This window comes from Eulemur rufifrons, chromosome 8, assembly GCF_041146395.1.
Source record: "Eulemur rufifrons isolate Redbay chromosome 8, OSU_ERuf_1, whole genome shotgun sequence".
In the NCBI taxonomy this organism is placed as follows: Eukaryota; Metazoa; Chordata; class Mammalia; order Primates; family Lemuridae; genus Eulemur; species Eulemur rufifrons.
In genome coordinates, this window is record NC_090990.1 from 68,164,375 (window position 1) to 68,190,085 (window position 25,711).

The 25,711-nt window shown below is 36.0% G+C and overlaps 1 protein-coding gene across 4 annotated transcripts in view; it reads left to right on the top strand.

Moving 5' to 3' along the window:
- SH3GLB1 (SH3 domain containing GRB2 like, endophilin B1) overlaps positions 1-16,544 on the top strand; it is a 40,077-nt gene extending 23,533 nt beyond the window's left edge. Inside the window, exons 6-11 of one of the 4 annotated variants that reach the window (XM_069478164.1) lie at positions 2,488-2,526; positions 4,176-4,199; positions 8,088-8,177; positions 8,550-8,650; positions 15,329-15,560; positions 16,250-16,544. In XM_069478164.1, coding sequence (XP_069334265.1) covers positions 2,488-2,526; positions 4,176-4,199; positions 8,088-8,177; positions 8,550-8,650; positions 15,329-15,560; positions 16,250-16,357 — 594 coding nt within the window. In that variant the 3' untranslated portion in view covers positions 16,358-16,544. Of the gene's footprint in view, positions 1-2,487; positions 2,575-4,175; positions 4,200-8,087; positions 8,178-8,549; positions 8,651-15,328; positions 15,561-16,249 lie in introns of all 4 variants that reach the window. The other 3 variants (XM_069478163.1, XM_069478166.1, XM_069478165.1) reach the window with 3 other exon arrangements.
- The last annotated feature ends 9,167 nt before the right edge of the window (positions 16,545-25,711 follow it).

Sequence of the window (25,711 nt, forward strand, 5' to 3'; positions counted from 1 at the left end):
AAGAGCTATCTTTGATGAAATGTTAATTCCAAATTCACTGGCATTTTCACTTCAGAGTTTATGATGACATCACCATCGTGAAAAACATAAACTTCCCTAAAAAGACCATCTGCAGAATCGAAACTTTTAAAATGAGTACTATAAATAGCAAGAGACCCTAAATTAGTTTTAGTTTCTTAGTAATAATGAATTTGTATAGTAAAGTATAAATTGATTTTTAAAGTACTAATTTCATAATCAAGAAAAAAGTTAAATAAGGATCATTTAGAAATAAATATTTGAACTGGGAACAGAATCTCTTTATTTAAAATGCCTACATGTGCCCAGTGATGATTATGGAATAAGAATACTGCTTTTCTACCTGGAAAAATGCCAGAACACACATAAATTTAACAGTATACAAAGTCCTTTGATTATTGTAAGTTATTTTACCACTGCTATTTAAATGAGTAAGAACTAAATATAATAGCAGATCAATTTTGAGAGATGTTTCCTTTCAATATATCTAGAAAAGATCTTGGCAATTTTTTTGTGCTATGTGTTTTTGAAGACCATTTTTATGGGAATTTGTTTAAAATTAAAGTGAAAAATGACTATTCAGCAATTCATTTATGCATAGCTCTTCTACAATTTATATGTTACATAAAACAAAATTTAACTGTAGCCAAATAATAAAAATACTAGTCTAGATAAAAATTCACATTTCCTGATTTTAGTTATATTCTTTCCCATAGATAACTAATTCATTTTTCTTCAAACTTTATAGCAGTAAATCTGAAATACTTTGGGAAGGAAAGTTCCTCTTAGTTTATTATTTCATAAAGTTTTTATTTGGTGATCCTTTTTTTCTCCCTGTATTTCTCTTTCGTTTACTTGAAGAATACAAAAGAATAGAAACCACTAGGAGTTTGCGTTTGCTTTTTTTTTCCCCCCTCCTTTGACACATATCCTAGTTCCTAGTTGGCAACTGAAGAGGTTAATCTAACCCCAGACTTTCTTTGAATTTACTTCTTTATAAATTTCTGTGGATTAATTATTTTGTGACTAGTTACTCCTCTGCAGTAAGGTTTGGGACCTGTGCACATCAGCACTTTTTAAAAAACTTTCTTGCCGATTTCCTTTTTTTAAAATTCTGTATTTGTTGATTGCTAATTTTACGCAGGGGAGGAGTTCATAGGTAATGTAAAATCTCTACTGCCTGCCCTAAGCCTATTATCTAGCATAGTAGATTAAACTTTTTAATGATATGTAGCTCTATCAGTAAAATATTTCTGCCTGTACTCCAGTATTTCTACTTCACTAACTTCTGTTTTATGAGCATGTAAGAATGATAAAGCAACATCAAAGACATTTCTCAAAAATATACCAGTTAAGCAGAAAAAAGAATCTACCTTAATGTTTCACAATGAACAAAAATACAGTTTTGAAAATAGTTTATATATTTGATAAAACTTAGGGAAGCAAGGACAAAATATAACTACAGGTTGAGTTATCCCTAAACTAGAAATCTGAAAAGCTTCAAAATCTGAGTCTTTTGAGTGTCTACATAATGCTCAAAGGAAATGATCACTGGAACTTTTTGGATTAGAGTTGCTCAACCAGTAAGTATAATATAAATATTCCAAAAAAAAAAAACAAAAACTCTGAAACACTTCTGGTCCAAGCATTTTGGATAAGGGATACTCAACCTGTAATGCATTTAAATTATAAGGCATCTATATTTACAAATCTTAGTCTGATATAAACTTCTTTTTAAATTATTTTAGAGTTTTGTTAATGGGAAGAAAAAAATCAGTTGGTTTCAAAGCTCTTCAGTATTTAGAGGTTTAGAACCTCTATTATTGTGGAGCATCTAAATTTGATGGAAAATATTTCAAGTAACATCATATAGCAGGTATGTTCCTCTACCTACTTTGGTACTTCCACAGTGGTCTAAATCTTTAATGTGTAAACTCAATAAATTTATAGCACCATCACATAACCTTAACTTTAAATTCAAACGTGTGTATATTAGCTTATTAGAAATACGAGGATTGACATGCCTTTCATGTTTCTTCAGGACATGCCAAGACCTGGCTGAGGCTGATTGAAAGAAAACGTGAATGAAGGCATCATAAATTCATAAAATAGAAAAGATCTTTGAATAGGAAAATTGTGGGTAGGCAAAAGGACTTTCATAGGTGAAAATTTAATAAGATTTTTAGGTAACTGGCAGTTTTTAAGGTGATATGTCTTCCCTAAATGATTCTAATTAAAAATCGAGCATCAACCATATTTTTTGTTTTAAAAATTTGAATTTTTTGGAAAAAGTAAATAGACACCACTGTGTGAAACTTCATAGAATAATATAGTTGGGTTTTCTTGAAGTAGAAAAATTTATTGGCTCCTTTAATGCTTGTTTAGTGTGTTCTTTATTGTGCAGAAGTAACTTGTTTCACTGTGTTCATTGGTATAATGTGTTCTTTGTCTCTTACCTATGCACTTAAGCAACTAAACTCAGCTCGCCTTGAAGGAGATAACATTATGGTAAATTTCTCTTACATGCTCAACTTCCTGCATGTAAAATGGCTGAAGGTTTGTTGGCCTACTGTGTTTTCTACATCTTGAATAAAGTGCCTTCTCTTGCTATTAGCTGCATGTAAAATTCTAAAATAGTTGAAGCCATGCATTCATCATGTCTAACAAAAATACAAGGAAAAAATACTAGCTGAAATGACACTGGAACTTGAAGAAAAGAAATTGTGTATTCTAATTGCCAAATATATTGATTATGCCAATATATATTTTAGCATCTGAATTTATACCTAATACAAAGTGTCTTTTTGCACCCCGTATAAAATACTAATTTAAGCTGGCACTTCATATTTTGGCAAAGAAAATGAACAAAATTTACTTTATTTAGAGAAAAGTATAAAGTATACAAATTAAGTTTGTTCCTCTGTAGCTTCATTGTTTACCTTATATTCACCCAAACTCAACATAGAATTAATTTTTTCTGCCATTGCAGGCCAAGACAACTCCAATAGGTTAGGTATTCCTATAGTGGCCAAACCCATTCTCTATCCAGTGCTAACTCACTTAAAGTTTCAGAATGGTGATATCCTTGGACAAGAATAGAGAATAAGAATTGTTTTATAGTATCCAATGTATATATTTAGCTCAATTTGAGAAAAATTTTGTGATATTAGAAATTTTTAATTTTTATGAAATAAAATTGTAAAATCTGAATGTAGCCAATAAAATTTATAGATACAGTGTTTTGTATTATACTTCTAGATATATTACTTCCATTAGAAGGGCAAGAATCTGCAGTAAAATTAATAATATTAATAAATTGGCAATTAACTGACTGCTTTTATTCCATGCATTGACTAAAAGCAGGAAAATAATCTGTCTAGTGGGAAAGATTATTGTACAGAATACATAAAATGTGTTTTTTTGAGGGGGGGTTTTAACTATAATTATTGAAGCCCTGGCTAAATTATGGCTTTCTTTAAATAGCAAGAGAATGCATTCTTTTATTTCCATTGTCTTATCTATATAGGTAAATGAAAAGGGTGAGGCTTATATTTTAGTCATTGCTAATTTAGTATATAAATCATAAATTTTCTTTTGTCTTAGGTACAAATATCATCTTAAACAATCAGCAGGCCTTTGTTTCATTTATTAATACTAATATAATCTACTTATATTAATAGTAAGGTATATAACTCTAGTAATTTTAAATTTATTAGATCTCCAGTTTGTTTCCCTCAAAAAGGCTATGTCAGCATTCAGCTTATGTTAATTCCTGCTTTGCTTTCATTTCCTAAAACTCTAGAATTTATAACTGAGAAATTAGAAATCATTTAGTCCAAACCTCTCATTTTACAGATGAGAAAACTGGAACTAAGGGGTTAGATTTTCCCAATTTGGGAAAAATGTTATTCTTGTTAATTTATAGAATTAGCATAAGATTTAAAAATTGATAGTACTGATACATATAAAAGGCATACTTTTACATACTGTACTGACTTAGTTACTACTGTGTTTAATCTATTAATATGATACTAGAAAAGGAGAGTGTATCATTTGAATTAAAATATTTACATTTTTCTATACTAAGTTGTAGAAAATGTTAAATTCCAACTTTCTTTCATGCTCTATATTTTTCTCTAATTTTTAATGCTGGCTAGATTTGGGCAGAGGAAGTGACAAAAGTAAGTAAATTATTAAACTACAGAATTATGAAACAAGAATTTAATTGTCATTCATTCAGTAAATATTTATTGGGCAACAACTGTGGGTCTAGTCACAGTCTATGTTACTATATCTTATAAAATCTGAAAATTACAGAAATGCTCAAGTCTCTTTAGCCAATAGCTTTACGGAGCAGAATAACAATACTGTAGAGATGTAGTTTGCATATACCCTGATAAATCTTAGGTTAATCTTAAAATGCCTTGCTAGAAGATAGTTTAAATACTTAATTTATTCATTGTAACTATTTTTTTAAATGACAGTTTTTAAAATGTAAAGAATAGTTAATACCATGTCCTGTATCTTCAGGCAATTGGACATATGTGTCACACAAATTTTTTAGGTAACTGAGACTTGTTCACTCTAGCACCAAAGTTAATTTTTCTCAGTCATGTTAGTTGAAAATGTTTGTTAAAAATGTACTTTACTATTTGCTACATTAAATACAGGATAGAAAATATTTAATTTTGCTTACAGTTAAGGTCACTAATATGAATATTCATTATTGTACTGTGTAACAGTTGGATCTGTTGTTCGTTTTTCAAGTATGTTGTCTCCTCCCTCAGTGTCAGACTGTTACTTCTAGAAGCTGTCCATATGACTGCTTGTAGCAGTCCTTCTGCCTGTGTTACCATTTCTAATGTTCTCTGGGCTGGGAAATCAAGTAATTAAGCGAGAATTTAAGGAATAAAATTATGAGTTTAGTGCAGACTTGTTTCAAATGCTATTTTAGATTTTCAGCACTTTTCATTTTAATCCTCATGTTCAGGCCTACCAAAATTTGACCTCCACATGAGGATGATGCTGGGGATTGAGGATAGGTGATAATTGTGGCCCCTGACTATTAATAGCTTTATAAACTTTAATTTTTATTTTCTGGCTTTGTAGGAATGCTAATTATACAGTCTGTTCTATACATAGGCGACTTACGCTCTCATCTCCCTTTGTAGAATCTATTCATCAACTTTGTTATAGTTCAACCCTGGCTTCTGATTTCTCCCTGAACCTCTTTAATAGAAGAAAATGTAGGTTAAACAAGAAAACCAGAGTGTCTTCCCCTGTGGTTGTCATACAGGTCCACCAAAAAATTTGACTTGATTTTTTCAGTCTCTGCAAGTTTACAAAATAGTCGATATAATAAATGGAAAGAAACTCATGACACAAATGTTTATATTGTATATGTTAAACCTTAAAAAATATATCAAAATGGATTTGGGGGGTTCTTCTATACTTCTCACTTACGTCATTTTTATAATTATAAAATTGATAAATTTTAAAACTTCATATTCTCAGAATATTTTAAAATTTTAAGCCCATAGGAAAAGTAGGTTACATCGACCAAGATTGTCTCAGCAAATGCCTCAGAAGCATGACCAAAATTTTTCTTTTATAAATACCCTGTCCTGATAACATGGACCAACAGATTCCTGCCCATTTTCCATCTTAAAATAACTCTTCTTACTTACCTAATCCATGTTATGCTATCATATAGTCTAGATCAATTAGTCTAGTAATGGTAATTTTTAAGAGTAGGCCTTTACCCTAAAATTTTACATCTTAATTGTAAAATTAAGTCAGGGAATGAGATCTTTGAGGACAGATCTCATTAGAATCTCAGTCGGCCCTTTAAATTTATTGTCTTTCTTTAAACCTTTCTTATCTATCTTTCTAATATGGATCATTTTCTTCCCAAGTAAACTGATTATGCTAAACCTAGTTTAAATTTCCTTAGCCTCTCAGATTATTATGATCAATTATGTGTGTCAGAAGTATAGATGGCTTGGGACATTTGACTGTGTTTGAAGCCACCCCAGACACACACTGAAACTTTTCAAGAAATGAGATTCGTTCCTTTCTTATCATTTACCTTTTTTATATATAAAATCTAGATTGTACAGAAAAATGACTTCCTAAACTTTATAACATGGTGCCCTTCTTCACAATTACATATTAAATTTTGCTCAAACCTAGAAGACTGATTCCTCATCCTTAATGAGATCATGTAATATTTTTTATTCAGTATACTTCGCATTAAAACATTATTTCCACTTCAGTCTCAAGCTTCCTGGTCACCTTAATCTGCTACCTCGCTTACTTGTTTACACTTTGTACAGAAATACTACCATTTAGTAGGCTTTTCTGCCATTTCTACTAAAAGTCATTAAATCGTACTTTCACAATCAAAGACCTACATGGAACTAGCCTGGTTTACTTACAAAGTTCATTTATTTTTGATTTGCTGTAGTTACTCCTATTAATCAAAGCCTTTTTGTATTCAACCAAGCAGAACAGTAAATAGTGCAAATGTAACATTGGAGGGATTGGTTTTCCTTAATGCTTTCCTGAGGAAGAACATTGATTCTTTTCTTCTCCTAGGACTTTTTTATGCTTCATACTAGCTTGCAGATGAAGTTTACTTTAGCCCTGCTATCAAAACACCATCATTCTGGTTTTAGTCAAGTAAATTTAATTTCAATTCTTGACCTACTGAGCAATTCAAGCTTATTTCCATAAATCCAATCTAGGGGTCTTAGTCCCTTCTGCCAGGTTTGTTGACTGTGGGATACTATAGCAACTGATTATCTGCTTTGCTGCTACTTCCTTGTTGACTGGCTCACTAGGTTAACTATTGCCACCAAAGGATGAAAGAAAAGCTCAGGCCTGAAAGGAAAAATTTCAGATCTTGTTTTATATGCTTACTACATTTTGGAAACATTGTAAATTATTTACATGAGGGGGAAAGCTATGTACGCTGGAGAAGTAGTAAAAATATCAGTATAATGACATTCTCACCAATGATGATTCCCAATGGGGGATAAGCTGATTATTTTGAGTGGGCTGTGAGTTTTATTTTCTCCTCCCCACTTATTACCAACCAACTCTGGCTAAATGTTTGAGATGGTTTTTGCCAGTATTTCCTGTTTTTTGATTTTGTTGATTTGTCAGTGAACTATTTTGTCCCGACACTAAGCCTGTATCAGATGGTTGAAGCCAGAAGTGATATGCTATTATATACATCATCTCTTCCTAACTCCAAAGTCCATGACTTCAACTTAGTAGCTTAAAATCAGCCATGGTGGGAGTATTTATACCACGAAAGTCTGGCAGTGAGAGCTTTTTTTTTTTTTCTCAGAGCACAGTTTACCAACACAACATTGATTGAAGGTCAGCCATAAATTGCAGAAAAACTTTTTAAAACCCTAGTATATATCTTAACATAATTCTGCTTATGGTATATTTTGTGCATAGTTTAGAAAGGAAATTTAAAAGAAAGATATTTAGAATGTAAGAAAAAGAATCCTTTGAAGGAACCTAAGAACTCTGTCCCTAGCAACAAGTGTTTGGTAACCAAACATAAAAGGTAAAAATCCTGTGGCTTCGCTCTGAAGTCTTTTGCATTTGAAATTGAAGACTATCTTTAACTTCAAAGTAAAAAACTATAGTAATAATTGAGAAATTTTTTTTGCAGTAATATTATTTTATACTTGCTAAACTGTAGTAATCTTAAAATTTTGTAAAAATTAAAATTTAGCAAAATTGATACTAAAAATAGATGAAAATATCTTGAAGGTCCCATAGTTTTTCTAGGCTTGAGTATATCATTAAGCTTTGGTATTACTAGATTCTTTTGAGTCAAGTACTGGTAAGGAATCAGTTCTACTGAAGTTGAGTAATACAGAAAAGCTAAGGTCTAGAAATCAGGAACCAATTTAGATACAAGCAGAATCAGGGAATTGCCAGAGTATCACTTGGGCTTTGCTTAGGGGATTTTTTTAACCATCTAAACAAATGTATATAAGATGGACTAAGTCTTTTAATGAGATTCTAAAACTATGTTCTAATTTAAGTCTGAACAGGAATTAAGAACAACTCAAAGTGAATTTGATCGCCAAGCAGAGATTACCAGGCTTCTGCTAGAAGGAATCAGCAGTACACATGTAAGTGTTATTTATTGGAAATTCATTTAGAACAAAAGTCCTGAGGCAATTTGGGGAGGAAAAACTAAACTTCCTTTTCAGTCATTTATCAAGAAAATTTAAATTGTAGCATTTTCCAAGATACGTGAAGAAATATTTTAAATTTTTGTTTACACCTCATTGCCTAGTTCTCCCACCCTCATCATACCCACTTGTTGGGATTTACTGGCTAAGCAGAGTTTGTTACTATATAGAGATAGTCTTAACTCTTGTAGTAAGATGCTAGATATTGGTGATGCTCCTTCAGTACATTGTCGTGCTCTGTCTCCCCTTTGCATTTGCCACTTTAAGCAGATTATAGAAGTAAGAACTAACTATAACTTTCTTTTACAGGCCCATCACCTTCGTTGTCTGAATGACTTTGTAGAAGCCCAGATGACTTACTATGCACAATGTTACCAGTACATGTTAGACCTCCAGAAACAACTGGGAAGGTGATAATTTATTTTTCACATATAAAACTCCTGATAAGAGAAGAAGTTCCGTTTTTGCACATGAGCTAATAGTAGGAATGAAGATTAGAATCTAAAGGCTTTTTAGAACTGGATTTTTTTTTTTCTTTTTAGGGAAGTAATTATGAGACTTCTGAGGTAACAAAACATTTTGAGCTGTCTGACACAGAAGAATGTTAACAGAGATGAGATGATAATTTAAGTGAATACCTTATTAGTGCTCTATAAAGAAATCTTGAAAGTGTTGGAGTCCACTTTTCTCTGGCTGCTGAATACTTTTTGCTATAGGTTGAGGAAGATATAGTTGCACTGACAGTTGCCCATAAAGATAAACTAATTTATACCTTTTCATTACTTACAGAATATTCTAAAACTTTTTTTTCAATATAGGAAGACTTCATGTCCACTGATGTGATTATTTTGAGTATGATAATATACTTTAAAGCAAAATGATAGTATGTAAAGCACACATAGCCCAATCATTCATTCATCAAATATTTGTTGACTACCTACCATATGCCAGGGTTTTATAGTAAACAAAGCAGGCAGAAATGCTTGCCTTTATGGAGCTCACATTGTAAGGTGACACTAGAAATAAAATTATGTACACGGGGCAAGTATGATCTCCATTCTCACAACACTTAGTCTAGGTAGAAACATAGGCCATTGGTGGATAGACCATGGGATAAGCAGAAAGTTAGAAGCACACAGTATTGTGAAGGCATCTAACTGTAACTTAAGTACCCCCAACAAACTTTCCCAGATGAAATTATCTTAGTAGGAATAAGCTACATGATGAAAGGGGCACAGATGAACATTTTCCAAGCAAAGAAAGAACATGTAAAAAAGGCCCAAGGAAAGAGAGTAGTATGGTAAGTTCAGGGAACTGATAGTTGTTCATTCTTGTTGCATCGTCGTGTTCAAGTTAAGAGTAGAATGGTAATTGAGTCTGAAGGAGCCAAGTAGATTCATACCACGAATGACCTTTAAAGTAAGTTATGGTAAGGAGTTCGGGATTTATATAGCAAGAAACCATTAAAGCAGGGGAGTGATGTGTCATTTGAAGGAGGAATATCAAGAAAAATTTTTTCAAGAAACAAGGTGAAAATAAAGTTACTTTGCTGTTCCTTTCTGCACATTAATCCTTTAAAATTAGGTCTAGAACAAAATTGGGCACATCCACAAAACCAATTGTGGATCTTAAAAATGAGTTGTAGCCAAATGTCATTAGTTATTCTAATGGAATTTACAGAATGATTTACATTTTTATATATTAGGGGGTTTGTTAGTGATATTAATATCTGAAGGCAGAACACCACTTTATCTCTACATCATTACAACTATTTTAAGACCAAGAAGCCTTAGTACTTCCTTCCCACTTTGTCCTGAAACTCTGGGAGTACAGCAAAGGGGTTGCTCTTGTTACCATTCATATTTGCGTTCTGCTTAAAAGCCACACAATGCTTGAAACTCCGCCATATAAAAAATATCTAGTTATTACTGCACTTCCGGATAAGCTCCAACATAATAAAGTAAAACCAGTGCTTTAATTCTAGAAAAGAAAGTGTAGCTTGTCTCTCTGCCCTCAAAAAATTTTATTACTGCTAAGGACCAATGACAGTGGAAGAAATTTCAGCCCTTTAATTTGTTTCAAGTTATGCTTTTTAAGACAGTACATAGAAATATTCAAATGTAGAACTTCACAAATCATCCAGATCCACACCAACAAATTTAAAAGCTATTTATGAAGAGTAGAACCAGGTTGTATTGTTAATAGTTGTAATAGCAGTACCAACAGGCAGTAGTAGTAACTGAATAACAGCAATCACTTCTATAGGGCTTCTGTTGTGCCCAGGCACTCGTCCAGATACCTCATATGTGTTATTAACTTTGTAACTCTCACCACCAAATGAGGTGGCTACTATTATTATTCAGATGTCAAAGATGAGGAAACAGAAGTACTTGTCACAAGATTAGTAAATGTATTTTAATAATTGGAAGGCTTTTACATATCAACCTAGTAGTGGCTTAATTGATTGACATTACTACAGTAAGTAGTTTCTCTGATTTTTTTTAGATGTTTCTATGAAAGTTCTTACAAGGTGAAAATGGCCTTGCAATTTTTTGGGTTTTTTAAATCTGTACAAAATTGACTTAGATAGACTTCGGTGGCTAAGCAAAGACTAATTATACTAGGAAATTTTAAAGTAAAATTCATGGTATAAAAAAGCCGTGTGTGTATATACATATAAATGGAAAAAGAGTTTATTTTTTATTTTCAGAAATGTATGTATTTAATCATTGCTGAAGAACCACGCTCACTGAGGAAGGGATGCTAGGAAATGTGGTCTTAATTTTAAAGAATAAAACCTGAATTAGAAATTATTTCTTTTTATCATTGGAACGCTTTATCCATCAGAGAAACATCTACTTTTAATTGTTAAAATGCACTGTTCTAGGCATGGAGGATACAGTTAAACAAAACAATCAAAATCCCTGCCTTCATGGAGCCTACATTCTATTGGAGGTAGAAGGGAGCAGAAAATCAATATATATGTAAGTTATATAGTGTATTAGAAGGTGATAAATACTATAGAGAAAAAGACAGCAGGGGAAGTACCTTGGTGGGGGCAGAGAAAGATGTGAGAAAGCAGAGCATGCAGCCATCTGAGAGAAGATGCTCCAGGAGAGTGTGCAGCAACTATACAAACCCTGAAGCAGAAACATAGCCGGCATGTTCTAGGAACAGCAAGGAGGGCTTGGCTAGAAATGAATAGAGGAAGCGTGTAGGGCTTTGAAAGCCACTGTGTTTAGACTTTGGTCTTTACTCAGAGATGAGGAGCCATTGGAGAGTTTTGAGCTGAAAAGTGATGTAATTTGATTTTAGGCTTTAACAGGATCGTTCTGGCTGCTGTATTGAGGATAGATGTTAGTGGGCATGGGTGGAAGCTGACAGACCTGTTTTGAAATTATTGCAATGATTTAGTCAATAATCCAGTTAGAAGATGATAGTGGTTTGGATCAAGGTGATTATGGTAGATGTGATGGAAGTGGTCAGCTTCTGAGTGTTTCTTAAAGTTAGAGCCAGCAGGGTTTGTTGACAGACAACGTGAGTATAGGACTTGAGTCAAGAATTACTGCAAGTTTTTGGCCTGGGCAACTGAAAGAATGGAGTGGTAGTTATTAAAATGGAGACTGCCACAGGAGGAACAGGTTTCAGGGATTGGGCAAGGGGAGAACAGATTAGGTATCAGAAGCCCAGTTTTAGACATGTTAAGTTTGAGATATCTATTAAACATTTAAATAGAGCTATCCAAATTTAGGATATGCAAGTATGGAATGTGGGAGTAGGGGGGTGAATTAGATATATAAATTAGAGAGTCATGAGCATATCAAAGATCTTTAAATCTGTGAGATTAGATAAATCACCAAAGGAGTAAGTATAGAGAAAAGAAGATGACCAAGGACTGACCCCTGTGGTACTCCAATATGGAAAGCTGAGGAACCAGGCGAGGAGAATGGTAAGGAGTGAGCGGTGAGATACTATGTAAACCAAAAGTATGGCCTGCAAGTCAAGTGAAGAACATGTGTGAAAATGGAAAGGTGTGGTCACTGGACAGGTCAAGTGAATTGAGGACCAAATTGACGATTGGATTTAGGAACACTGAAGTCATTGCTGACCTTGACAAGAGTAGTTTTGGTGAAACAGTAGGGGCAAAGTGTGTAACGTAAGAGACTGGGAGAAGAGGAATTGTGACAGTAAGTTTAGGTAAATCTTTCAAGGAGTGTTGGTGTGAAGAGAAACAGAAATGGAGCAATAGCCAGAGGAGAGAGTGAAGTCTAGTGATTTTTTTTTGTTTGTTTGTTTTAAGATAGGAGAAATAAGTGCATGTTTGTAAGCTGATGGGAATGGTGTAGAGTAGATGTAGAAATTATGATAACGTGGGAGAGAAAAGGAAGAATTGCTGGAATGATATCCTTGAGAGGCAAAAGGGGATGAGATGTTGTGCTCCTGTGGAAGAATCAGCCTGAGACACATAGACAACTCATCTGTGGTAAGAAAAGAAATGACCAAAAGCATGGTCGTTTCCTGGTGGTTCTTTTTCCTCTCAGTTAAAAGGAAACAAGCTCATCAGCTGAGTGTAATGGTTAGGGGAGAATTGCTGGAATTTTGAAGATGAGTGAGACAGTATGAAATAGTCATTAGGAGAATGGAAAGTGAAAGTGAATGAATGAACTGGAGAAATGTTATAATTGCCAGGCAGCATGATGGACCTACTTAAGGTTCCTAATTATAAATTGAATGTAAAACCAAACAGCAAGCTTTTCTATTTTTCTCCTGGCACAGTAGATGCATGGATACTGAGTAGGTAAATAGGGAGGTTTTTACTGAAAGTACAGTGAAGTGAGGGGCATCAAAGATGAAGGCCATATGCAAGGGGGTGATTATAATAATTAACTATGGACATGAAAAGAGTGTTGGTAGGATCATAGGTCTTGTAGGCTTATTGAAGTGAAAGTACTAAAAATAAAAAGGTGATGGTCAGAGAATGGGATGGTGGAAATTATGATTATTGGAAGGGTTGTAGTTACTGGAATAGATAAGGTCTAGATGTGACCAGGGGAATGGGTGGCTGAAGTAGGATAAGGTAAGATACAGAATCACTAGAAGAGTTGATGGATCAATGAGGCTAAAATATTAGAAGAATTGTCCAAATAGATATTAAAGTCACCAAGAATTAAGTAAGATACAGTGGTGAGCTAGAAATGAAAGGGCGGGAATGAGGCATCTGCAAATGATTACTACAAGAGATAGTGGATAGTACATAAATGAATAACATGGAATTGAAAGATTGGGTAGAATTGGTTAAATCCTAAAAATAAACACTAGCGTAAGGGGGTGAAGGGAAGGTTTAAAGATACAAGGAATTTTGCCGATGGCTGATTTCCAGATGGCACAATTGTCATAAAGAGAAAAGGGGAATTTTGTTTTCTGGCACGATGCATTTCATCCAGCTTAATGTGTGAAAGGCCTTTTCTATTTCAACTAATGGATTTATTAAAACATAAATAAGAATTTTCATAGATAATTTCTAACCTTAGAAATGGTTGAATTAGAATGATTATAGGCCAGCTGTTTTTTTGTTTTTTTGTTTTTTTTTTTTGAGACAGAGTCTCACTCTGTTGCCCAGGCTAGAGTGAGTGCCGTGGCATCAGCCTAGCTCACAGCAACCTCAGACTCCTGAGCTCAAGCAATCCTCCTGTCTCAGCCTCCCGAGTAGCTGGGACTACAGGCATGCGCCACCATGCCCGGCTAATTTTTTCTATATAGATTTTTAGTTGTCCATATAACGTCTTTCTATTTTTAGTAGAGACGGGGTCTCACTCTTGCTCAGGCTGGTCTCGAACTCCTGACCTCGAGCGATCCACCCGCCTCGGCCTCCCAGAGTGCTAGGATTACAGGCGTGAGCCACCGCGCCCGGCCTAGGCCAGCTGTTTTATACTGTTTTCCATTTAGTAGTGTTGGGGAAACAGTAGCCTTCAAATAAATTGAAAATTCTAATAATCTTCAAATTGTTTATAAGCACATTAGTCACAATATTTCACTGATTTCTAATAAAACTTTTCTTTTTTTCCTAAAAATAGAATAAAAATGAACATGTAAAATTTAACCTATTCTCCCATTGAGTCTTCTATTTCATTATGAAATTACCAGTCATAACATATTATTTGAATGTCTATCTCCTCACTTGTCTGTATGTCCTTAAGGAAATGATATCTTTTTTGAGACAGAGTCTCCCTCTGTCGCCCCACCTAGAGTATAGTGGCGTCATCATAGCTCACTACAACCTCAAACTCCTGGGCTCAAGCAATCCTCCTGCCTCAGCCTACCAAGTAGCTGGGACTACAGGTGCGCGCCACCATGCCCAGCTAATTTTTTTTTTTTTTTTTTTTTTTTTAGTAAAGACGGGGTCTCCCTTTTGCTCAGGATGGTCTTGAACTCTTGACCTCAAATAATCTTCCCACTTCAGCCTCCAAGAGTACTAGGATTACAGGTGTGAGCTACCACACTTGTCCATCATTTCATCTTTATGTCTTCTGCTTGTGGTAGTAATGCTGAACGTGTAGATACTCAATAAATATTTGTCATTTTATTGAATAGGAAAATGTGATTGGACTGGTTTTATTTTAAAAAGTTTAGATATTCAAATATTTCTCAGGGAATTAACTTGAGAAAGCATCATTCTTGTGATAGTGTCTAAGTTTTCATTGATATTTTTATTTAACAATTCATAAAGAGAGGAAAATATTAATAATACTAACAAGTTTTTTGGTAGTGCTTTAAGATAAACCATCCTTTTTTTCCTGGGGGAAAAAATAGCCATTATATCTGCTTAAAAATTTTAAGTTGATATTATAGGACAGATTTGAAACAAACTTTGAAGGATTTATATTTGAATACCATCTGAATTGTCTCTTGTATAATTGGCCCAAGAGGAGAAAGGAAGATGGCACACTTTGTCATTAAAATATTGTTAATACCTGTAATACCTTTTTCCAGTGTGGAGGTTGGTAGAAAGTAAACAGTGCCACCAAGTGGTGATATTAAGGAACTTTAATCACTTGGAAATGAATAATTGGCTGTTTTCTTTTCAACAGTTTTCCATCCAATTATCTTTGTAACAACAATCAAACTGCTGCGACACCTACACCATCTGTTTTACCGAATGTTATTGGTTCTTCTGCCATGGCTTCAACTAGTGGCCTAGTAATCACCCCCCCTCCTGCCAACCTCAACGACGTTAAGGAGTATAATGGCAGCAGGAAGGCCAGGGTTCTCTATGATTACGATGCTGCAAACAGTACTGAATTATCACTTCTAGCAGATGAGGTGAGTATTGTGGGTATGAGAAGAAAAGTATAACAAGTGAAAATTCTTCCTTACTTATTTGAAAATAGTTTATCATGAATGTTTTATAGATTTCAGATGGATATATTAACATTTTATAAAATTTTAGTTCCTAATGAATATAATAGAATATCACAGAAATATTTAAAACTTTAACTGCTAAAGAACTTGAAGATGTATAAAACTGCCTCCTATAAAATCTTTTATCTTTTAGCAAAATTAATATTTAAAGTCCTTTGGTGAATTAAACAAATTAAATACAATTATGATTTTTTTTTTTTTTTTTTTTTTTTTTTTTTGAGACAGAGTCTCACTCTGTTGCCCAGGCTAGAGTGAGTGCCGTGGCGTCAGCCTAGCTCACAGCAACCTCAAACTCCTGAGCTCGAGTGATCTTCCTGTCTCAGCCTCCCGAGTAGCTGGGACTACAGGCATGCACCACCATGCCCGGCTAATTTTTTCTATATATATTTTTAGCTGTCCATATAATTTCTTTCCATTTTTAGTAGAGATGGGGTCTCGCTCTTGCTCAGGCTGGTCTCGAACTCCTGAGCTCCAACGATCCGCCCACCTCGGCCTCCCAGAGTGCTAGGATTACAGGCGTGAGCCACCGCGCCCGGCCAACTATGATTATTTTTAATGTAGTTAACAACTGGAAATATTTTATTTTGTAGGTGATCACTGTGTTCAGTGTTGTTGGAATGGATTCAGACTGGCTAATGGGGGAAAGAGGAAATCAGAAGGGCAAGGTGCCAATTACCTACTTAGAACTGCTCAATTAAATAGGTGGACTGTGGAAAGATTACCCATCATGACATTGTATTTATGTACAATTAACTCTAAATAAAGCAGGTTTGAGTATCTTCCATGTTAATGTCTTAAGAGATTGAAAATACCAGCTATCAGAAACTGGCCTTTCTGCCAATAAAGTTGCATGATAAATATTTCATTACAGAATTTATGTTACAACTTTCATGCCAAGAATGTTTTCTTACAAAATTCTTTTTACTGAAGTTTCACTAATAAGCAGCTTCTACTTTTGAGCCTCAAAGCAGAAGAACTGTTTTCTACTGAATTTTTCATTAACAGCAAGCTTTTGTTTTATGTAAAATAAATCTATTGTGAATTGATATCAGTGACTCATTTATTAGGGATAATTAATAGCCAAAGAGTAAAATTAAAATTTGTTTTAAACTTTTGGTTTAAAAGAGAGCTCCAGGATATTAAAAAAAAAAAAAAAAAAAAACCTCTGTTTTGAAGAATAGATTGTTTCTAAATGCTTCCATAAACAGAAATGGCAGTTATCCCTTGTTTTCCAACAGAAATCAGATGATTTCAGTACTATGTTTTGATGAGTTATTTTGGGTTTGGTTTGGTTTGTTTTTAAACACTACTGGTTTCTTTTAAATTTAAGAACAACTAGTTATTGAAAGGCATTACCATATTTCTCTGATAAATTTGTAGTTAAGGTTCTAAAACATCTGGTATAAATTCAGTTCACTGAACATGTTTTTAAGATTACTCAGTTGACGCAACTTAATGCAAAATCAGAATTGGAGCCATTAAGAACATACTGCAGTAAAGAGGATTTGTTCTTATGGAACAACAAATCTGTATAAAAATATGGATTAATGCAACTACATTCATTATAAAGTAAATTATACACAAAATAAATTTTCGGTTTCTCTGAGCTTACTCTTAACACATGTTCATTAATAAATTTAATATTTTATCTTGGTCAGGATCTTTGCTTATGAAACACACACTCATGAAATTGTTAGTGATACATTTGAAGCCAGAAAATTGCTATTTGGGCCATGCTATGAATCAGCAAATTGGCAGATCATTTGCATGTTAAGACTTCTGTTCTCATTCTCATTCATTCATTCAACAAACATTTGTTGAGGACCAGGTACTATACTGATCAACTGTGGATACTACCCTGAACAAGATACACAGTCCTTGCCACTGCAGAGCTTAAGACCAGTAGAGGATACAGAAAAATAAACCAGCAGTTGTTCTGTAACAGGATCAGTACTATGATAGAAAAAACATAGGATACTGTGTTTGGGAGTCACCTAACTCGGAATTGGAGAGTGAGAGATGGTTTAAGAAAAAGTGTTCCAGGTAGAGGGAAAAAGATGTGCCAGGCCTTCAGCCAAGAGAACATGGCATATTCTGACAACTAAAAGTATTAATAATTTACTCTGGCTTAAGCTTGAAGTACAAAAGTAAAGTTCATTTATTCAGGGAATGTTAATCTATCAAAATGATTCTTTTTGGTACTCTAAAAAAAAGATAAATACTTAAACACCAATTTAAAATATCCTTTTGTGTTAAGAGCTCCTAATATATTGACAATTTAATTCAGAATCCAAATTTTAGTTGTTACCTTTTTGTTTCTCTGCTGAGACAAATTCTTCTACAATTTTAATAGTTTAAAAGACGTTTTAACACTGTGAATTGCTGTATTCTTAAAGAACTCCAAAAGCTGCTCATGCCGGTTAGTTTTTATGGAACCAAGTACAGGAAACTTTTTCGCCCCCCCTCAGAAAGGAAGTTCTACAGCCTAGTGTATCATCTGTTCTGTTACAGAAGTCCAGATGTAGACTTTGAAAGATTGTACCAAAACTTCAGGTCATCTTAAACAGCAACTTATTTCCCATAAAATTAAGTTTATGGGAAGTAGAGTGACAAAGGGGAAAAAGTATTAGTAACGGAATGAAATGGTCCTGGGTTCAAATCCTGTCTTCCTCACATACTGTGCTCTTTGAGCTTTAACTCAGATGTATAACTGCCATTTCCTTACCAGTAAAATGAGGATAATAATTATGCTACCTTAGGGTGGTTGTGAGTATTATATAGCAGATGTTATCTTGTATTTCAGGTGCTTTTAGGGAAAGGGTTGGCACGTAGTAAACATTCTGTAAATATCAGTTTCCCCATGTGAGCCCCAGTAGCTTCCTCACCTACCAAGACTGTGGGCCTTGTTTATGACTGTACCAGAGGTACCTCTTTATGTCTGGGCTCTGTTTACTCCCTATCTGTCCTATCTTCCACCCTCTTTAAATCAGACCCCAATCTGGGTTTAACCTCACCACAGTCAGTTCTGTTTTCCATCAGGTGAATGTTGATTATAGTAACCCAATAACATACAGAAGCCTTCAATAATAAGTTTCAAAGGCTTCTTGTACCTTTGTCTACCATAAATCTACCATAATATGTAGGCTTGCTTTTATGTTTATTACTTTTTATTTTAATGAGGTTTTGTTTGGTTGGTTGATGTTTTATCTGGGTTTTGGTTTATTTTAAAGTCATATGCTTAGTTTTTACTCAGGTAAAGGCCCATGAAGGTTCTTAGCCATGGAAGAAAAAGCTTAGGAAGCCTATTAATTCATGGTGCAATTCACAATTATTTAAATGAGCTCTGTGCCCTTGAGCTTAATCTAAAAGTATAGTAACGTGAAGGATGCACATATGAATGAAATAATAAACTAGGAAATAATTGTAGGCTCTTCTACAAACAGAAAAAAAGCGATTGAATTGTGTCTACCTTTGTCCTCATAGTAATCTAACCTTAAAATGTCATGGTATTAAAACTTTTTTAGGGTGCTAATCAGAAAAATCCATATTGCAGGAGAGGAGGTCCCAAAAATGGGAATTTGCCTCATTCTGTGTAACATGGGCAATAAGAAACCTGAAGCCAGGATTACCAGTGTGGCCTAGAGCCCATCCTCATAGTTTCCTGCTATCCTCCCCCAGAACCAAGGCACAAAATGAGACTGGGGAAGCTAGTGTTAGGAAGACATTTCCAAGATAAACTGGAGTGGAAGATGATGGAGGGCAGGACAAGAAACCGTAGACTTGTTCACCCACAGAGGCCCAGCTTAGCTCCGTGCTTTGTTGACAGGATTCCTAAAAATTCCTTCCCTGTCTCCTAAACACCTGAAATTTTGAAATATGTTGCCGTAGTATACAGCACTGCAAGCCTGGGTGAGGAGCCATAATGGATAGATGGCTTTATAGTTTGGCCTACAGCCAACTTTGCCTCAACCCCTTCTCCAGATAAGATGAAGTAGTCCTTACCTCATCATGAGTTTCGAAAGCTGGGCAGGGAGTTCCACAATCACAACTGCCTTTTCTCCCGTATTATCCTAATTAGAAAGTCTGCTTAGTAGAGCAGTGGTTCTCAAAATGTGAGACCCCAGACTGGCAATATGAGCATCTCCTAGAAATTTGTTTAAAATGCTAATTACTATTTCCAAGTGCTTTCTACCTTCATTTGCACTTATCTTTTGTCTTCAAGGGCCTATGGAATTAGTCTTCCATGTGACAGCATTTTAAATATTTTAAGACAAAAACTGAGTCTTCTAGTCTTTACTGTGTTCTAGCACTAATCATAATTGTAATTATAGTTATTTTTATAATCTATTTGCTTAGTCTATATCTGTCACTCTAGAATTTAGGCTCCCTCAGATACGGACTATGATTTTTTTGATCACAGTTAAATGCCCAACTCTTAGCACAAGACCTAGAACATAGTATGTACTCAATAAGTATTTGTTGAATGAAAGGAAAAATGCTAATTCATAAGCCTTCCCCAAGACCTACTGAATCAAACTCTCTGGGGGTGGGGCCCATCAATCTGTTATAACAAGCCATTTGAGTTAGTCTCTTGCACTCCAAAACTTGAGAAACACTGCAGTAGAACTAAGAGAACTTGCATTTCACCTGCAGGCCTACTATCTGACATCACTTGAAAACTTCTCCCTACCTTCTTGAACCCTTACCAATAACACTGCTCTGTCCAGTGTAGGGGAACCTTCTGATCTATATTATTAATACAAGTGCGTATGAAGGTGAAAGGATATGCTTAGTAGGAAATATTGCTTAGAATGTCAGTACTTGGTAGCTGTGGAGGGTTTCTAGAAATGGATCCCTTAGTCTGAAGAAGCATAAGCACTACCACCATCCACATTTTCACTTAGCACAGTGCCTTTTAATTGGTGACAACCAATTAACATCAAACATGCTGACAAACTGTTAAAATAGTATCAGACTAACGTGTACATCCCTGTGCCTCTTAGGTTGTTAAGTTCTCTAATTCCTACTTCAAAGGAGACTTTTTAAGAATTGTTAATGCTTTTTTATAATAGAAGTCATAGCCATGTTGGCAAAAAGAAACAAATATGGTTTAAGTCCACCATCCAGGTAGAACCACTGTTATTTAGGTATATGGCCTTCCAGACTCTTCTGTGCATTTATAGGTTTTTTTTAATGGGATCAAATTATACCTACTGTTTTGTAACTTTTTTTCACTTGACAATGCCATGACTATCTTGCTGTGTCAAATATGTTTCTACATCTTTTTAATGGCTGCATGATATTCCATCATATGTGCCACATTTTATTAAACTGTTGAATTTTTAGGTTTCCAACTTTTCATTAATAAAGTGCTTTAAAGAACATTGTGTTGCTAAATCTTTTATGTGTTCTTAATTATTTCCCAAAAACAAATACTTTGAAATGGAATTGCCAGTGGATAGGGTATGCCAGTTGTTTAAAACTTTTGTTACTGCCGTGTTGTCCCCTAGAAAACTTTAAGCAATTTACATTTTATCAGCAGTATATGAAAGAATACTCTTTCTTTTTGGAGGGCTTCCAACAGAATGATCTGGAGCCTTTGTTTTAAAGATAAGGGATAAGAGGAAGATAAAAAGACCCTGCAAAATTAAAGCAAAGATCAGTCTTAAATTTTTCTGACATGACATCATTTACTGTTCTCCCTTACGTCATGTATTTTATGATACTTTGGGAATGTTTGTAGTTCTAGCTGTCTCTTGCTTTTATTCAGTTTCCTGAAAGCATTAGCACCTTTCTGACTTGTGCTGAAATGGTAGAACAATCTTAAGTACATTCTAGGAATTTTGGGGTAGCTTTAATGCAGGCTCACTGTTGATGGTTTTAGGGAGCATGGCCAAGGTGGGAAAAGTAGGACTTTAGAAAGTAGGCAGGACAGTGGCATTCGCACTTGGTTGCTTGGCCTTGTGTCAGTCATTAATCTTCTTTGAGCCTACTTGCTCATCTCTAGAATGAGAATAACATAAACCTACTCTTAGGTAGATAGCAAGGGATTCCGGGTCTCCTAGGGATGAAAGTGGGTGCTGTTGCCTTGGTGCAATTGCCCCACCTGGGAATAAGGATGAGGGTGGGCCCCAGGCCCCCATCTTGGTCCTGCCCCACCCTAATCCTCTCCCGAGAGACTGCCATACCTGGGGGAGGAGGCAATACCTTATGAATCTGCCAATCATGACAGCATGCCGGCTGCAACAGAATGCAGAAGACTCTCTAGCCCACAGGCCAAGCTGCATAGGTATCATAGAGTCTGGAAATTGACCTAGAACAACTCGCATGCATAGTAATGCAACTCCCAACTGTCCAATCAAAGTGGTTCCATGGTGACATCTGAGCCACTAGGGAGGTCCCAATACGGGCACTATAAAACAAGATGCAGACCATAATCAACGTCCTTTTTGAGCCCTTTTGCTCTTCCTTTGCTGTGACAATGGGTCTGGTCATCATCTGTGATGTATATATTATGCTCTGTAAACCTATATCTTGCTCTTGCCCTATAATCCCATCTTCCTCTCCTCAATAAACCTCATTTTCGTGCTTGCCTTACTTTGGTGTGTCTGGTCATTCTTTGGCCATGAGCACACTAAGAACGACATTTCAAAATAAAACCTGACACTATCTCATGTTAAAAGGATTAACCATATTATGAACAAAGTGGCCAACACGTAGTAGATGCTAAATTGCTTACTGGATTTCCAGATGACTGTGTTAGAGCAGTTGCTATTGTCAACCTCTGTGGAGTAAATATCATTGCCATTGCCAAATAAAATCTTCCTTGAAAGCTGTCACAATAAATGGACATTGCTTTGTATATCCTACTGTGTGTACTTAATCTAGTTCTTGTGGAATCTGGCTCATTTTTACAATCAGGCATTCAAGTAATCTAACCTGATAAAACTCTCAGACAAGCTATCTAGCTAGTGGAAGATTTCTTTCTTTCTTTTCTTTTTTTTTTTTTTAGAGAAACAGGGTCTTACTCTGTCACCTAGGATGGAGTGCAGTGATGCTGGCTTAGCTCACTGTAACCTTGAACTCCTGGGCTCAAGTGATCCTCTTGCCTCAGCCTCAAGAGGTGCTAGAACTACAGGTGTGTGCACCACCACACCTGGCTAATTGGGGGGGGTGGAGGGGAAAAACAGGGTTCTTGCTATGTTCCTCAGGCTGGTCTCGAATTCCTGGGCTTAAGCAATTCTCCTACCTCAGCCTCCCAAAGTGCTGGGATTACGAGCCTGAGTCACCACGCCTGGCCCATATTGTTTTTAAACAGTGAGGAGGACACATCAGTCATCCCAAACTCCCTTCTCACTGAAACTGCCCCACTCTTGGCTCACAGCTGATCTTTGTTCTTTGGAGGACTGGACCGCTACCTGTGAGAGCCTGACACAGAAGACTCTGCTCAGTAAAGGTAATTAGCAAAGTCCCAGTAGCATCTCCAAGGATTAGAGAACACAGAATTGATTGAGCCATAGCTCAAACTGCCCAACCAACAAAGAGTGAACAGTAAGAAAATTTAAGGGGATTCTAAGTAAGGAGGCTATACAGGAGGCTTCAGATTTATGAGAACAAGAAAAAGAACTGATTAGAGGTGAAAGGAGATGGGCTACTGCTATAAGCAACTTTTCTGAGAACCTGATGCCTCGGGGTTTAGGGCACGTGTATCCAGCCAGTCCCATGAAGTTCTCTGAAACTCGAGCTACAGCACACAGAGTTCCCAACAGCCACGTACTTTGATGCCTGCTTGCCTTTTTCTATATAGTTCCTTCTGTTCAGCTCCACCTGAAGGTCTTCTACTCAGTTGTCAAGAGTAAGTTCAAACACTCCTTCCTCTATGAAGATATTCCGCACTCCCTCAGGCAGAATTGTGTACATACAACTATGGCAATTATTGCCTTGGATTGCAATTACTTGCTAATTTAACTGAGTTCAAGGACAGGGATTTTGTGTCCCCTAACACCTAGCACACCTAAAGCTGAGTTTCAGCAAGCCCCATAGCTGCTTGCAGCATTCTAATTTCTATGAAAGGTCTACCGATGACTAAGATTGGTACTATTACGTGTATTTGCTCTAAGAAACACTGCCCTTTTGGACATCAGTATCATAGAAAATGCCTATCTACATTTCTTGGAGAATAAACCCCAAAATCTATCTATTCTCATTATTACTTCCCATTGACTCTGGTTAATTTTACAGTGCTCATCACTGACTTGTACTTTGCAAACAGTAATTTGTTACAAATGTACTTTTGTTGGTTACATCAATACTTCAAATTTAGGATCAGTCACTTCAAGGTAGAATTGCAGTATTTCCATTGTTATGCTTTTTTTATATAGATGTACTACATAAAATGGGTTAAATTTTCTTCCTTTCTCCTCTCCTCTACCTCTTTCCACCCTTCCTTTTCTCCATTTCTGTACATACTCCCTTTCCCTTCTTTCAAAAAAGTTAGATGGAAAAATGCATAACACATAACAGGAGAAAGGCAAATGTACAAAGGAACAAGGATAAAATAGTCAAAGAATGTATAATAGAAGATCTTGCTCAATTGCTATTTGTAAATGACAAGTCTGACTCCTATTTCTAGGAGCCCATGAAGAAGGAAGCATGACCAAACTTCAAACTGACCATTCACATATAGAAACATGCTAGTTCTCAGGAGATGGCCACTCATGAAGGAGAAGCACTCACAAAGGGGGACAATGAGGACATCACCAAGCCCCACAGCACAGTTCACAAGAGGCCAGAGCTCTTGCCCTGATTGAGGGATTAAACTTTACATGACTGCTGCTGCATTGATGTTTTCATCAAACTGGGAGTATAAAGGAGCACAAAATGATTCACATTAACACCCTGAAATACAAGGACTCTGAGCCTTCACCCGTCTGATCAGGAAGTGGAGATTCCCCTGGCCTACAAGTTTCTGAGAATCTCCAGGGACACTGACTTGTGTCCACAAATCAGTCCTCTTCTCCCTTCTACCTGCCGGTGAAGAGGGGCCCTCTACCCCCTCTCACACTCCTACCCCAGTCACCTCGAACACTTTCTGTGGCCACCACCAGTGAAGCTGGGGTTCAATGGGCTGAAAGTTGGTGAAATTGCAAGGTCACCACTGGCCTCTGATGTAGCATTCTACAGAATTGGGTATGAAATGCTGTTTTAATTAGTGTAGTTTAACGGGAGGCAATGAGATTGCCCACAAACACTCAAAATCTTACCTCGGTTACCTGGTAGAGTTCTTGTCCTTGCTGACATATCTAATGGGGGCCCATGCCCTGGCAATGTCATAGTGATGGGACCTTACTCAGACACTGCTTCTTGCTGACTCCAACCACACTCTTCTTCAGTACTGGCCACAGCGCCCAGAGCTTGGCTCACGGCTGCCTCAGATAGAGATGAAGGTCAGAGCACTATGACACGACGACAGCCTTTTCTTCCTTCCCTATTATGCCCAGTTGAGGGCCTCTCAGAAAGCACAACGCTCTAACACCAGAACTCTTTAAATTTACACATGCAAAGTCAATTGTTCCAGGAGAAAGCCCCCACCAGAATGGCTGGTGAAGATAAATTCCACTACTGGACACTTTGCAGACCTGGAACCAAGGCTCCCCTTTGTCCCACAGGCCTTGGTGTGGAGGAGCTGCCCACGAGCCTTGTCTATTTATGTCTTCATGACAAAGTCCCTCGTAGGGGCCATATTGCTCTGCCCAGCACTCTGGCATCGATTAGTACCATCGCACAACAGGCACATGCTTTAATGTATTTGGACCTCAGTATTGGGAGAAATAGCACCCTATCCTATCATGAGGCTGTAAAACGTTACTATTACTATTCTGCCCAGAATGTCTTATTGCAAAACTACCTAGGCACAGAAATTAGGACTACAGACTTAGGAATCAAAGAAGTAAATTTCAAATCCCAACTCTGCCATATTTAGCTGTGTGTTGAGCAAGTTACATAAGCTCAACCTGTTTCTTCATCTACAAAATATAAATTGAAATGCCAAC